General features: G+C 37.5%; 1 protein-coding gene across 2 annotated transcripts in view; it reads left to right on the top strand.

Annotated features, from left to right (window-relative positions):
• tbck (TBC1 domain containing kinase) overlaps window positions 1–13,502 on the top strand; it is a 61,226-nt gene that overhangs the window by 1,718 nt on the left and 46,006 nt on the right. For both annotated transcript variants that reach the window (XM_042485272.2, XM_088075964.1), the window contains exons 3-20: window positions 351–423; window positions 717–831; window positions 931–1,004; window positions 1,823–1,964; window positions 2,097–2,157; window positions 2,250–2,311; window positions 3,576–3,637; window positions 3,977–4,125; window positions 5,668–5,806; window positions 5,940–6,039; window positions 7,063–7,112; window positions 7,232–7,361; window positions 8,734–8,832; window positions 8,925–8,987; window positions 9,086–9,212; window positions 9,760–9,810; window positions 9,925–10,008; window positions 11,958–12,043. In XM_042485272.2, the coding sequence (XP_042341206.1) occupies window positions 351–423; window positions 717–831; window positions 931–1,004; window positions 1,823–1,964; window positions 2,097–2,157; window positions 2,250–2,311; window positions 3,576–3,637; window positions 3,977–4,125; window positions 5,668–5,806; window positions 5,940–6,039; window positions 7,063–7,112; window positions 7,232–7,361; window positions 8,734–8,832; window positions 8,925–8,987; window positions 9,086–9,212; window positions 9,760–9,810; window positions 9,925–10,008; window positions 11,958–12,043 (1,667 nt within the window). The remainder of the gene's footprint in view (window positions 1–350; window positions 424–716; window positions 832–930; window positions 1,005–1,822; window positions 1,965–2,096; window positions 2,158–2,249; window positions 2,312–3,575; window positions 3,638–3,976; window positions 4,126–5,667; window positions 5,807–5,939; window positions 6,040–7,062; window positions 7,113–7,231; window positions 7,362–8,733; window positions 8,833–8,924; window positions 8,988–9,085; window positions 9,213–9,759; window positions 9,811–9,924; window positions 10,009–11,957; window positions 12,044–13,502) is intronic.

The raw sequence follows: 13,502 nt of genomic DNA, 5'->3' as shown, positions 1-13,502 counted from the left end.
GCTGAGGTTTCAAAGGGTTACTGAAGTGGTACTTGACACGAAAAGGGCTGAGACGCACCAACCTAATATGGTGCAATTCATTCCTCTGTGCCAAACTTTCAAAAAGCTATTGCATAGGTATAAAAAACTTAAGTATATTGTTTATTTTAATTTTGATAAGTAAATGCATCAAAGCTAAGAGAGCACGAAACTTTACATATTCTCAGTTAATAGATTTAGATTAGAATCAGATGTGTGTTTTCACCTTTATTGCACAGGTGTGTCATTAATACATGATCACTCATCATTAATATCAGTAAATGTTTACTTACTCAGTTGCACTTTTTTTTCCTCCTCTTCTTGATCTACAGAACGGCTGATTGTTGTTGCTGAACACTTTGAAAGCAGTTTGAGTGATTTCCAAAAACAGGGGAAAGCAGTCAGGTGAGATTATTATTAAAAATCCTCATTAACTATTCAGAATTATTAGAAGTAAATTTGTTGAACCCATGTTATTTTCTTTCTTTACTTTCACTGGTACGCAGTTTTTGTAAAGCGTTGTATTGTTTATGATGGAAAATAGAATGCATTAACCTTGCCATCTACTGGCAGGTGGTAGGTTTGCATAAAAGTGTATTCAAATTTGTAAACCTTAAAAAGTAGGTAAATTCTTTACGATATTTCTCACTGATTTAGCCACCACCTGGCCTGACACACTGTGTTTCTGTCTGTATTAGCCCAGAGAAGGTGCTGCAGATAGCCTATGAGGTCCTCGAAGGTCTAGAGTTTATGAACAAACATGGTATGGTGCACAGAGCCCTCAGTGCACACAATGTGCTCATTGACTGCAAGGTAAAATTTGTGCTGTTTTATGTATGTCTTTTACTTACCGGTAGTCTATCTAATTAAAAGACTTGCCTATATGTAATACTGTCACTCTTTTCTTTGTAGGGGAATGTCAAGCTGGCAAAGTTCGGCCTTTATCACATGACTGATCATGGGGCAGATGTAGATTTTCCCATTGGGTATGTCTTTTTCTCCTCATTCATCACACAGAGAGGCCCATTAGTGCTTCTCTGGAACTCTTCAACTGGTGGGACCGAGCTCTGTGAGCTGTCTGTTCAGGGTCAAAGGTTCCCTTGAATCTGTTTGCTGTTAGTCAAATCATAAAAAACGGCAATTGACCATAACATTGATGCAGAATGGACCATGGTTTTTCATAGAAACCAGCTTTTGGGGCATCAAAACAGCTTCCTGGTTTGGGAACTGTAACAGATCGCTGGACTTTTATCCTAATCCAAAGGCCTTTGTGTTCTACCAAGTATCTCTGTGTAATATCCTTTCGTAGATTGAAAAGAGGAATGGTGGCACATGCCCATGACTTACAATAAAACATCTGGATGGAAAAATATAATAAATGTAACTGTCAAACAGCTATGCACTGTCCTCAGGAACAGCTGAATATATATCACTAAATGACATAAATCTGAGCAATATTATAGTGATGCGCTCAGTCTCTGGTTCCCCACTGGTTAACACTGTGAGCACTGTCAGCACTGTTACTGTTGTTTAGTGCAGTTTATGGCGTTAGCTGCTTGCTGCCACCTCAGCCACCTCTTTGTAGAGGACTGTGTCCAGACAACTCATACGCTCTGAATTTTGCGCAGAGCCCCTTTAAAATTCAAACAAATCTCGCTAATGAATGTAAAAACTATGATGGAACATTTCTGCACTGAGCTGATGATACAGTTATTTATTATAGTTATTGATTATGTAGAGAATACTGTATATTTTAAAGGCTAACAAAGTAACGTGCTTATCTGCTCTGTGAACATGACTTCAGGTACCCATCATACCTTGCTCCGGAGGTGATCGCTCAGGGCTCCTTTCATCCCAGTGATTCTTCCCATGATGAAGCCCCCCTGCCTTCAGGGCCCAAGACTGACGTCTGGTCACTTGGCGTTTTGCTCTTTGAATTATGTGCTGTAAGAATCCTTCATAAACCTCTTTACACAAGAATAAGACATTCATACAAGAAACTTTTAATACGCTTTGGTTTTTGCCAGAACTTGTGGATCATTTTCACCATTAATTCTAATGCTGTGTATTGATTGCAGGGCAGACGACTGCTGCAGAATATTGAAATAAGTGAGAGACTGAAATTCATTCTCACCTTGGGTAAGTGAAAAGGACGTAATTAATCTAAGTTCCGAGCAATATGCTTTTAAGCTCAATTAGGCTTACGCTGTGATATTGTTTGTCATTCTCAGGTCTCATGGACGACATTGTGACTGTCCTTGCTGAGGAACACGGCTGCCTGGATGCCATTAAGGTAAAGTAAAAATCATTGACTGCCTCAGCCTTATACAATGTCTGTAAAATGTCTTTTGTTATATACAAAGACTTCCTTTTTTTAGGGAAAAAGCTATCACTGGGAAATTAGGTGACATTAGTGGCATCACAATATTATATTCATTACTCTTAATAAAGCACGAGGGCTTAGTATCATTTTTAGTATCATCAAGTTTTTGGTATGTGCATGTATGATTCAGTACAGGAGTTGAAGTATTGATAGCAAAAAAATACTTAGATAAAAAAATCTTAGTTTGGAAAAAATCTTTTATATTTTCACCCAACAACAATACCAAATTCCTCAGTGTATTAGGATTGAATTAAGAACATAAGATAAACATAAAATATTGTTTTAGTTTTCCTGATTTGATCAAAAATGTTTGATCAAAAAATAAGTCACAAACATAAGAATATGAATGCATTTTATGCCAACTTAACTCGAGTTAAGAATACATTAAAGTTTCCAATACTTATTGCTATGGTCCATGCTTCAAGGAGTTGATGGATAGATTTGTGTGTTTATAAGCTAGAGGGTCCCCAGAAATTATTATAAATACTAATTTAATATTGTCCTGTAAGTCAGAATTACACGTATAAAGGCCCAGTGTGTAGGATTTAGGGGTATGTATTGGCAGAAACTGAATGTAATATGATAATTATGTTTTTAGTAGTGTAAAATCACCTGAAAATGCAAATCGTTGTGTTTTTTTACCTTAGAATGAGCTGTATATATCTTCATAGGGAGCCGATCCTCGTCTACAAAGCTTGCCATGGTGCACTGCCATGTTTCTACAGCAGCCCAGAATGGACCAACCAAAAACTAGCTCTGGATAGGGCCACTGGCTTTTTTGCATCCGCCGCTGTAGTTAGCAGCCCCTCTGCGTTGGGCAATGTCAGAAAAACAGATTTTTTTTACGTTAAACTGCTTTATTCAATGTTTTTACTATTTGCAATCACCGGGTCAGTTTCTTTTGAAGAGGTAGCGACCTCTGCTGATAATTCGGCTCCCGGTAAAAACCTCAATAAACAATAAACACGGAAGGGAATCTAACTGGAAGACGTTTCAGCTGGTTACAATCTGCAATCTACATGCCAGATATTACAAAATCCCCCTTAATCTTAAACACTCCTTCTTTAAAACAGTTGTATGTGTTTGAGTGTATTCAATCAGACATCTAGTCGCACTAGTAGTTTTTTGAGTACTTTCCACTCTTTCTTGAGCTAATAAAGTCAATTTTTTACAGGAGCTGCCTGGTAATGTTCTCCAGTTATTAAGGAAATGCTTGACATTTCATCCATCCAAAAGGTAAATAGAGTTTCTGATGGATTTATCTTGTTGTAGGATATCAGCCGTGAAGTTTCCAAAACACGTTGGGCATGTGGGTTATGAAATATTTGCTGCATGTACATCAGAGACAAGTGAAACTGTGCCAAAATGAACTGATGCAAGTTATTGTTACTGTGACGAAAAACTTTCATGACTTTGTATAACTAAATGTTTCATGTAATATATTGAATATTGACCTTAATATAATATATAATTGAATATTAATATAATGTCACTTATTACAAAATTACAATTTAAAGGCACACTCCGTGGATATTTTGCAGCCATGACCATTACGTCTTTGTATGTGTCCTACAGGCCGACTCCTGCAGAGCTCCTGGGAGACTCTGTGTTTACTGGCGTTTCCTGCCTCTATACGCCCTTCCAGAAACCCGTTAGTCTGTTCTCTTCTTCCCTGCGCTGTGCACATCTGGAGCTCCCAGAGGACATCAGCGACCTTTGCAAAGGTCTGCCCTGACTACACACAACTGTACATGGAGCCTTACACTCTCACTGACACTACATACACACCAATCACCTGTCAACCCTTCATCAGCTTCACTAAAGACTCAAAAAATACAATTTCTCAAAGCTGAATTGATTATATTGAAGGTTTAATTAAGCATACCAGCATTGATATTATTAATAGTAGCAGTAGATTTAAGTATATAGTGTTATAAGAGTCAAAAGATCTACTTAATTTTATCTGATATTAAGCAAGTTTTACATTTGATATCTCAAATAACCTTTAAACTAATCATCGTATTTCTGTTCTTATATGCTGATCATTTTTTTTTTATTGGTGTACATTTGCTGTCTAGAAATTGTCCATATATATAAATTCCTCTCCTGGCACTGATTAAACGACTCATCCCATCTCTTTAACTCACTAAAATGGGTCAGATGTAACTCATCTACACCTTTGCTTCATTTGCTATGAGCTGAACAATGAATATGCAAATTAGCCATGCTGTGCAGCCGTTTGCCTACAGCTTGAGGACCTGCTCACTTCACCTTTGACTTTGCTCATTAAATACACAAACCTTTGCTTGTGAACAGTAATAGATAACAAGTCCTCAGCTTATCTACATTATAAAACACCTAGTTATGTACTAATGTAAGATAAACCTCGTTCCTGACTGTCAGCTCTAACAAATTGAAGTGAAAATTAAACTTAACTTAACTGTTTCGCTGCTGTAGTGTTATGGGAAGTTAATGGGATAGTTTCTTAGGTTTTGACATGACAAACCCTGAGTGTCTGACTCTATGTTTTTGTGACTGTCATTGATACTCTGCAGGTCCAAGGGGGAAATGCACAGCTATGCTTATTTGGCTCATATGTCTTGTAGCACATTAAAAACATCATATAAACATGTTAACAAGGTTCAAAGTTTGATTTTCATCTTTTAGTTGTTACAATCTAAATTCTGTGAAACACACTATGTAAAGCTCACCTGAAAGTAAAGAGGACTAAATAAAAAAAGTGACCATCTTAGACACATGGGAAACTTCTTTTTAGATAGAGATACATTTTTTTTGGTTCAACAATATTCTTGCCCCTCTGTTTCAAATACGGTCCTGCAATTAACTTGAAAAATTTTCCCACTGACTCCACAAAGACAAGAGCTCCACAGTGAACCACATGTTGACAGCATAAGATAGAATGCTTCCTCTGGGCTCTTTAATTTTGGCAGAGATTTTATTAGATTTATTGTGTTTGTTTTAGCTGTTGTCGACCAGATTAAATCACATGTGACATTTGTATTTGAGTTTTGTCCAAAAGTTTTGTCCATAGTAGTGTGAGCAAACATGTCTCCATGTCAGGAGAGGAGTTGATATTTAACTTGTTAATAAAGTAATCATTCGACTGTGTGTGCAGCAGCAGCAGCGCCTGTTTTGATTGTGAGGTGTTTACTGTTTTGTGTGTGTTTGTGTGTGTGTGTGTGTGTGTGTGTGTGTGTGTGTGTGTGTGTGTGTGTGTGTGTGATTTTGTGTGTGTGTGTAATTAGATGATGATGAGGACTACCTGTCGGAGCGGGCCATAGATGAGGTGTACCATCTGTGGTGTCTGGCAGGGGGAGACTTGGAGAAGGAGCTTACCAACAAGGAGATTATACAGTCCAAACCACCAATCTGCACACTGCCCAAGTATATTACACACATGCACTGATGAAGGCATTTGCCAGCCTAGGTGATATTCAGATTCTGAGACAAATCTCTCTCTCACTCTCTATCTCTCTCTCGCTATCTCTATCTCTTTTTCTCTGTATTTTATTAAAAGTTTTGTCCTGGAAGACGGGGAGTCCTTTGGCCAGGGAAGGGATCGGAGTTTCTTGCTTGACGACACAACAGTAACGCTGTCTCTATGCCAACTCAGAAATGTAAGACAACAAACCTGTCAGCAGAGTTGTGCTGTAATGTCTAAATGAATGCATTGTGCTTAGGGTAAGGGTTTGCTTTTTTTAAAATATGTTTCCAGTTTAAAACTAACATATACATATACATCTACAATTATCAGGAAAACTACTCTGATGCAATATTCGCTTGACATAATCTGCACGACATTCAGTACAACCACTAATTTTACACAAACCTTACTGCAGTTAGGCATTTCGGTGTAATTGTTAAGTTTATCAGCACTGCACTGTTATTGTTATGCATTAAGTGTTTTATGTAATTTGATATATGGAATATTCCCAAAATGAGTTACATGTGAACCACTGTTTTAACCTAAAGATCAAATTCATACTGTACTTGGTCCCAAGGCTATTTGGTTTATACTGTTATGTTAATACTGAGTCTGGAATGCTGGTTTTTAAATACTATGCAGCACATAAGTGGAACAATCTTCAGAAACTTTACAATTAGACCGGCTAATCCCTTCAGTCAATTTAAATCCTTAGAGCAGTGTGAATGCATGTGTTTTCTGTGAACTGATTATCTTAATGTCCTTGTCCTGTTTCTTGAGTAATTTGTTTATGTATACTTACACTTTGTGTGCCTCTATTGTTTTATATGTACTACAATCAGGGTGCCCTTGTAAAGGACAGCTTGCTCTCAATGCCCCCCTTGTTACATAGAGGTTTTTATAGTAATTATAATAAACAAAGAGAAGAAAACAATATTGCACTCATTAAACTTCACATTATTTGTAATGATATATGCTCATTCATCACAATAGCTATCAGCTGTTTCATAAACAATGCATCACTTCAGATTTTTGTTTTGTCAAATGTGCTCTTGCTTTTGACTGCTGTTGATCCGTGTTTGTGACAAACCCACTTGGGTAACAGTGGGTGTTTAATTTATGCTTTAAGTGGTTTTAATGTGCACCTTTTAACAGAGATGAACCTTAACTGTGAGTACATATTGTCTTTTTTCAAGCCTCTCACTTTCTTTTTCAGAGGCTGAAAGATGTAGCAGGAGAAGCCTATTACCCTCTACTTGAAGACGAGTAAGCAATCCCCATCCCGAACCTTTGCCCTATCCTCCCCTGTCACTATTTTTCACATAACCACATCATTTATTTTGGCTCTGGTAATGCCATATTCCCTTTACTTCTCCCTCCTTCAGACAGTCAAGTTTGCCCCAATCCAACAGCAGCAATGAGCTGTCGGCCACCGTCACGCTCCCACTCATCATCCGCGAGAGAGACACCGAGTACCAACTCATCCGCATCATCCTCTTTGACAGGCTGCTCAAGGTCTGGGCTCTTTACAAATTCATATATACACACATGCACGCACTTTATAAGAACAGTGTCCAGGATTTAGGGGAATCTATTTGCAGAAATGGAATATTTTATTCAGAATTATGTATTCATCTAAAAATCACCTAAAACTAAAAATCGTTGTGTTTTTGTTACCTTAAAATGAGCCCTCTAATCTACATAGGGAGCCGGTCCTCTTCCACAGAGCCCGCCATATTTAACCGCCGTGTTTCTACAGTAGCCTCAAAAGGAAAGGAAATAAAAGGAAACAAAGGCTCTAAACACTGGCTCTAAAGAGGGCTGTTTAGTTTTTTTATATTTTTTTTTTTTTTAAAAGGGAACCATAGGTTTTCCTACATGCTTGTAAAGGTAGGGCTTAGGGAAGTGGTATTCATTTGGTTGCAATTTGCAACTTTAGATGCCACTAAATCCTACTTACTGCACATTTAAGTTGCTCATACAATAGCAGGTTAATTCAAAAAAAGGATTTCACGACTTTTGTGGCTGCTTAACCTGCACAAATAAGACAAATGAAAACCGATTAATTCTCATACCACCCGCAAAGGGTGAAATGCACCCCTTACTGCTCAACCAAATAAATATTGTCTCTGCGCTCCTGTGCTATTTTCACATAATTAAATTAAGTTATATGCATACATTTTGTTCAAAATGTGCCCTTTTTTATGCAAATGATCCTCATTCCAAAAACAGTCAAATTCACAAAAAGCCACACACAGTTACACTGGAATTATTAGCTTCCTTAGGGAGGTGGTGGTAAGAAAAGCACTCTAGCAGACTGGGATATTCATTTCCAAATACAGTTTCTCTCTTTAACCTTAAATTCCTTGCCTGAAGTTTTGAGGAATGCCTCTGCACCTCATCAGTCAGAACCTGTAGCTTGTGCTCTGAGAATTTGATATTTTTTCTCTGTCTGCCATTGTCTGCCTAATGCATTCTTGGCACAAAGGCAGCATGCATACTTTGCCACATGGATAATTGCAATCAGACACAAAAAAACCCAAATTGCACTAAGCTGCAAAAATGTATGTGCGTGTTTGCAATGTAATATCATTCGCGCAGTATCTTTTATGAATTGGATGTTGAGATGAGGAGGACAGCGAGTGAGTGCAATTCGTGGTTTAGTCTGCGTGTGCAATGCTTTGTGAATTCGCCTAAGAGAATACACATGAGATGCCACACACGCTTGTTTTTTTTTTTCCAAATAGTCCAAGTGTCTAAATATGTCAGAGCCTGGTGATTGTTTCAACTGAAATATTTTTCCTACATTTGTAATAATTATTATTTAAAAAGGTTATGTTGAATTAAAGCTGGATAATATATACTTTGTTTAATGTGTTGTCTGTAGGCGTATCCTTACAAGAAGAATCTTGTGTGGAAAGAGGCCAGAGTGGATATTCCCCCTCTTGTTCGAGGCCTGGCATGGGCAGCATTGCTGGGCATTGAGGTATGAGAGAAAGTGTAGTTTTGTGTTAAAAATATGCAGTTTGAACATTACAGTTACCTTTATTTAATTTTTTACAATTTTCTTTTACACAGGGAGACATTCAAGCCAAATATGAGAGCATAGACAAGGATACTCCCATACCAACCGACAGACAGGTATCTTGTTTAAAACTAGACTAAAACACTGAGTTACTGTACAGGTTTGAACTGAATTTAGCTTCATTGTTTTGTTGGCTTTTTATCCATGCTTACAGATTGAGGTGGACATCCCACGCTGCCACCAGTATGACGAGCTGCTGTCGTCTCCTCAGGGCCACATAAAATTCAGGCGTGTGCTGAAAGCCTGGGTGGTCTCCCATCCTGACCTGGTCTACTGGCAGGGTCAGCCACTATTCTGTCAATTATTTTAGCAGTCTCACTGGATGTTTCTTTTATGTCTCTTTCTCACCTTTTGTTTTTTCCCCTTAGTTTTTTGCCCTCTCTCTCTCTCCTTCATTTACATTATCTCTTATTGTACTATACATGACTGGACACTAGATGGTGTTCACGTTACATTTTGTAAACTCTCTTCTCTGCCTTCAGTTAACCCTTTTAAACCTGACCAAATTGGTTTGAATGCCATTTAAAACTGTATTTATGTATGTAATTATGATAATCATGAAAGGGTTTTTTTCCCAAACTTTCTTTAAAAAATAATTATCTATCAATTCATTTCTTGAAATTTGTGGAGCATTTATACCACGTTTCTCATTACCTTTTTTTCCATGTTTTTTAAAAGAAATTACACCAATTTGCCCGGGTTCAAAGTTTTAAATGGGTATCTAAAAGAAGCAAAAGTGATGTTGCTCCAGGTTTCAAAGGGTTAAAGCTGTGTGACTATACAGCAAATTTATATTATAACAGTTTGATTTTCTTTTAATCATCGCAGGTTTGGATTCACTTTGTGCCCCATTTCTCTACTTGAATTTCAATAATGAAGGTAAGAATTAAAATTCTAATAGCTGGTAGCTTATTGCTGTCAGTACTGAGTGTTTTTATTTCTACCTTTTTCAGTTTTTGGCTTCCTTTCATGCTTATCTTTTACTCTTCACAGCCCTAGCTTATGCCTGCATGTCTGCCTTCATTCCAAAGTACCTTTACAACTTCTTCCTGAAGGACAACTCTCATGTCATTCAAGGTGAGATTAACTGAAATAAGAACTTGTCGTGTGTGTATAAGCTCTGTTGTGATTTGCACAATAATACCGTATTGTGATCTCAAAGTCTATTTTTTGTCCTGATTCTAATATAAATTACATACTCTGCTTCATTTTTCTATCTTGCCTGTTTCCACTTCATCCAGTCCAGCACTTTTGAGCTAATGCAGTCAACTGCCACTGCAGGTTAAGTAATAAGTATTAAACATGGTCAGAGCGTTCAGCTAAGTTCAAAAACAAATTATCATCTGCTGGCACAGAGCATCAGGCCGTCAGCTCAATGTTGATTAAATTTTGGCTCCATGTTGTTCCTAAGCTGTGAAAACTAATTTCAGTTTGTCTTAATGGAGTTTGCAGCTGAGCCACATCATTTAGAGATAGGGAAACAAATGAAACTGAAAAAGCCTGCAGAGAAATGTCACAAGCAATTCCTATGTGACTGATAAACAGCTACACCATACACCTCTTGAACTCTGTGGGGAATGTGGCTATTATCCATCCTTTCCACAACTTGATGCCCTGGAGAGCTCGCTAATGTTTATCTGTCTGGTCGGAGCTCCTTTGTTGATTTACAGTGTGAAGAATGGTGGTAGCACAGCATTACAATATTTCCATTTCACATGTGCTGAAGTTTCCAAGGTTGCAAAGTGCATCAGCAGTCCACCTCAAACATTTTGGCTCCCTGCCTCTTCTGAAAAACACTGAAAAGACAAAAACTGTCACAGCATTTCCTCTCTCACACCCAGTCTTTCTTATAGGACACCTTTATTTTAACTCTTTTAAAAGGGAGACTTTTTACACTTGCTTCCGTTTTGAAAACATGGTTTCACGTTTCAATCATAGTTAGAAAATGCTTGTTTAACAAAATAAAACATTTGTTGTTTACAATAATTTAAGGATTATTGTGACTGATAATAATAATAATTCTGTATGACCGTGTTAACGTGAAGCTGCAGTATTTTCTGAGACGGTTATCGTACTTTGAAAATCTCACACCATCACAACCCTAGTTTTGTAGAGTATTTTTAGTATTAGAGTATTGCCATAAAATATATTGCAATATGATGTGATTATTACACTTTTTCAACTGAAAATTATGACCCGAAAGAAAACTTTTTCAACATCTGATTTATCTAAAAAGTCAGTGTGTTCATCTCACTTTAGTAATAAATACTACTAGTAATAACTAGTATTAAAATAAAATAGAAAACAGAAAAGGTGTAAAAGAAAACAACAACAAGCAAATGACCTGGACAAAGTGCTTAAAAATTACAAGAATTTTGTAACATAATTTCAAATACATAATTATGATCATTATAAATTGAGTTTGCCCTAGCTTTTTCCCTAAACATTTTTCCTCAGCTTTTTAAAAATATCTTTTTTAATCTACAAATTTCTTGCAATTTGTAGATCATTTCTTACCAAGTTGCTGATTGCCTTTTCCCCATGATTTAGAAAAAAATCAAGCCAGTTTGCTCAGGGTTCTAAGGTAACATACAGTACGTACACACAGTAAAAGGCATTTGAAAGCAGTGCAAGAAGAGTTGTGTCGCTCCAGGTTTTAAAGGGTTGATAAACAAACATTAATAATATTTATGAGATAAAATGAATAAACGAGGCAAATCCTGTGCAGCAGCCCCACAAAGGTTAGGTATGCAGGGGCATTTCTTAGCCTAAACCTCTCTCACTGGGTCTTTTTTGATGCCTTTTATGTAATTTTGCACCTCAACTTATTTTTTATTTTGACTCAGAAAATGATCGGCAGGCCACCCTGCACCCTATTTAGGGGCCAGATTTGGCCCACGGGCCATAAGTTGAGTGTCACTGCTTTGAGATCTTGTTCAATTGAGTGCACTTCCTTTCAGCTTTTGAGCACTCAAGCTACACAATAAACTCTGTATAGACCTCTCACCTTTTTGTCTGTGTTTCAGAGTACTTGACCGTCTTCTCCCAAATGATTGCCTTCCATGACCCAGAGCTAAGCAACCATCTAAATGAGATTGGCTTCATCCCAGACGTAAGTTACCAAGAGTGCAAGTGTCCTGACAGACTGATGACAATAGTGGAGGGTATACTAGGATAGCATCTTTATCTTCTAAGTTTACCTTTAATGGAAAGTCAAAGATAGTGACATATTTCTCCAGTTTTGGTCTCTGCATCATGGCCGAAAGAAACGACCGTCCATAGATCACCGTGTATATCTTGTCATTGTCATTGACATTTTTTGTTCCACATCCTCCTTTCCATAATTTGTGGCGAGGGTCAGGTTCTCTCTATAGTCCGCTGGTGATGATTTATACAGCGACTAATGTCTGCCAGGCACACTTAATGATTGTCCTCTCTGCCAGGCTTACCTTATTTCTCTTACTCTGTGCCACCTCTTCCTGCCCTTCGCTTTCCTCTTTACAGCTCTGCTCAGACAGTGACAAGGTTAAAGTCTCTACCGTCTCTCTAGGGTTTCAGTTAGCGTGCTGATGAATGTGTGTCACCTGTAGACGGGCCCCTGGGACATTAGCCGATGAAAAGTGGGGTCTTTATCATAGAGGAGTCAGGGATTAAAACCGCCTCCTCCTCCTCCTTGCAGTTTCTGATGCTGCAGCTCCTTTTCTAAAGTGATGCTGCGAAGCAAAAAACTGTTTGTTGATCATTATCAGTCATACTTTAAAGGTCCAGTGTGTGGGATTTAGGGGATATATTGTTGGAAATGTAATATGATATAATAAGTATATTTTTTAAGTGAATAATCACCTGAAAATAAGAATAGTTGTGTTTTAGTGACTTTAGATGAGTCGTTTGGATCTACATAGGGAGTGGGTCCTATGGAGATGGCCATGTTGCAGTGCCATGTTTCTACAGTAGCCCTGAATGGACAGACCAAACACTGGCTCTAGATAGGGCTATTCACAAGTATTTCTCCTACCAGTAAAACCCTCCTGATCATCTGGGGATGTATTCGCAAACATTCTGAGAATGCTGTCAAAAAGCTCCCAACTTATCCTGAAAACATTTTGTAAGGAGTCCTAGCTTAAAAGTGATAACACAAAAAAAAACAGTCTCCAGCATGGAAACAAAACAAAGAATGTGTTCAAAAAGCAGCAGGAAGAAGCAAAATGCTTTTCTTGTCCTGCCTCTTCTTCAATTATCTCATATTTACATTTTCATAAATATAAAATTATCAATTACACTTTCATAATCTCCAATGCACAGAACAAGTTCTATTTACAACCATGTCATATTTACATCCTAATAAATCAAAAACATCATAATTGAATCTTTATCATTTGCAATACTCCGACCATATCCTATTTACAACCATATCATATTTACATCTTCATAATCAAAACAATATCATTATTACAGCTACACAATCAGCAATACTCCTTGCCTCATTTGTATCATTAAATCATTAATTTTAGGCACCATTACATTGTAAATGCCCTGTCATTTATGTATCTTTCAAGGATTGTTTCCTTATA

This window comes from Plectropomus leopardus, chromosome 3 (assembly GCF_026936395.1).
Source record: "Plectropomus leopardus strain MGB_pleo_1.0 chromosome 3, ASM2693639v1, whole genome shotgun sequence".
Classification (NCBI taxonomy): Eukaryota; Metazoa; Chordata; class Actinopteri; order Perciformes; family Serranidae; genus Plectropomus; species Plectropomus leopardus.
The sequence above is the reverse complement of the archived record's forward strand: the minus strand, read 5'-3'. Positions and strand labels throughout refer to the sequence as shown.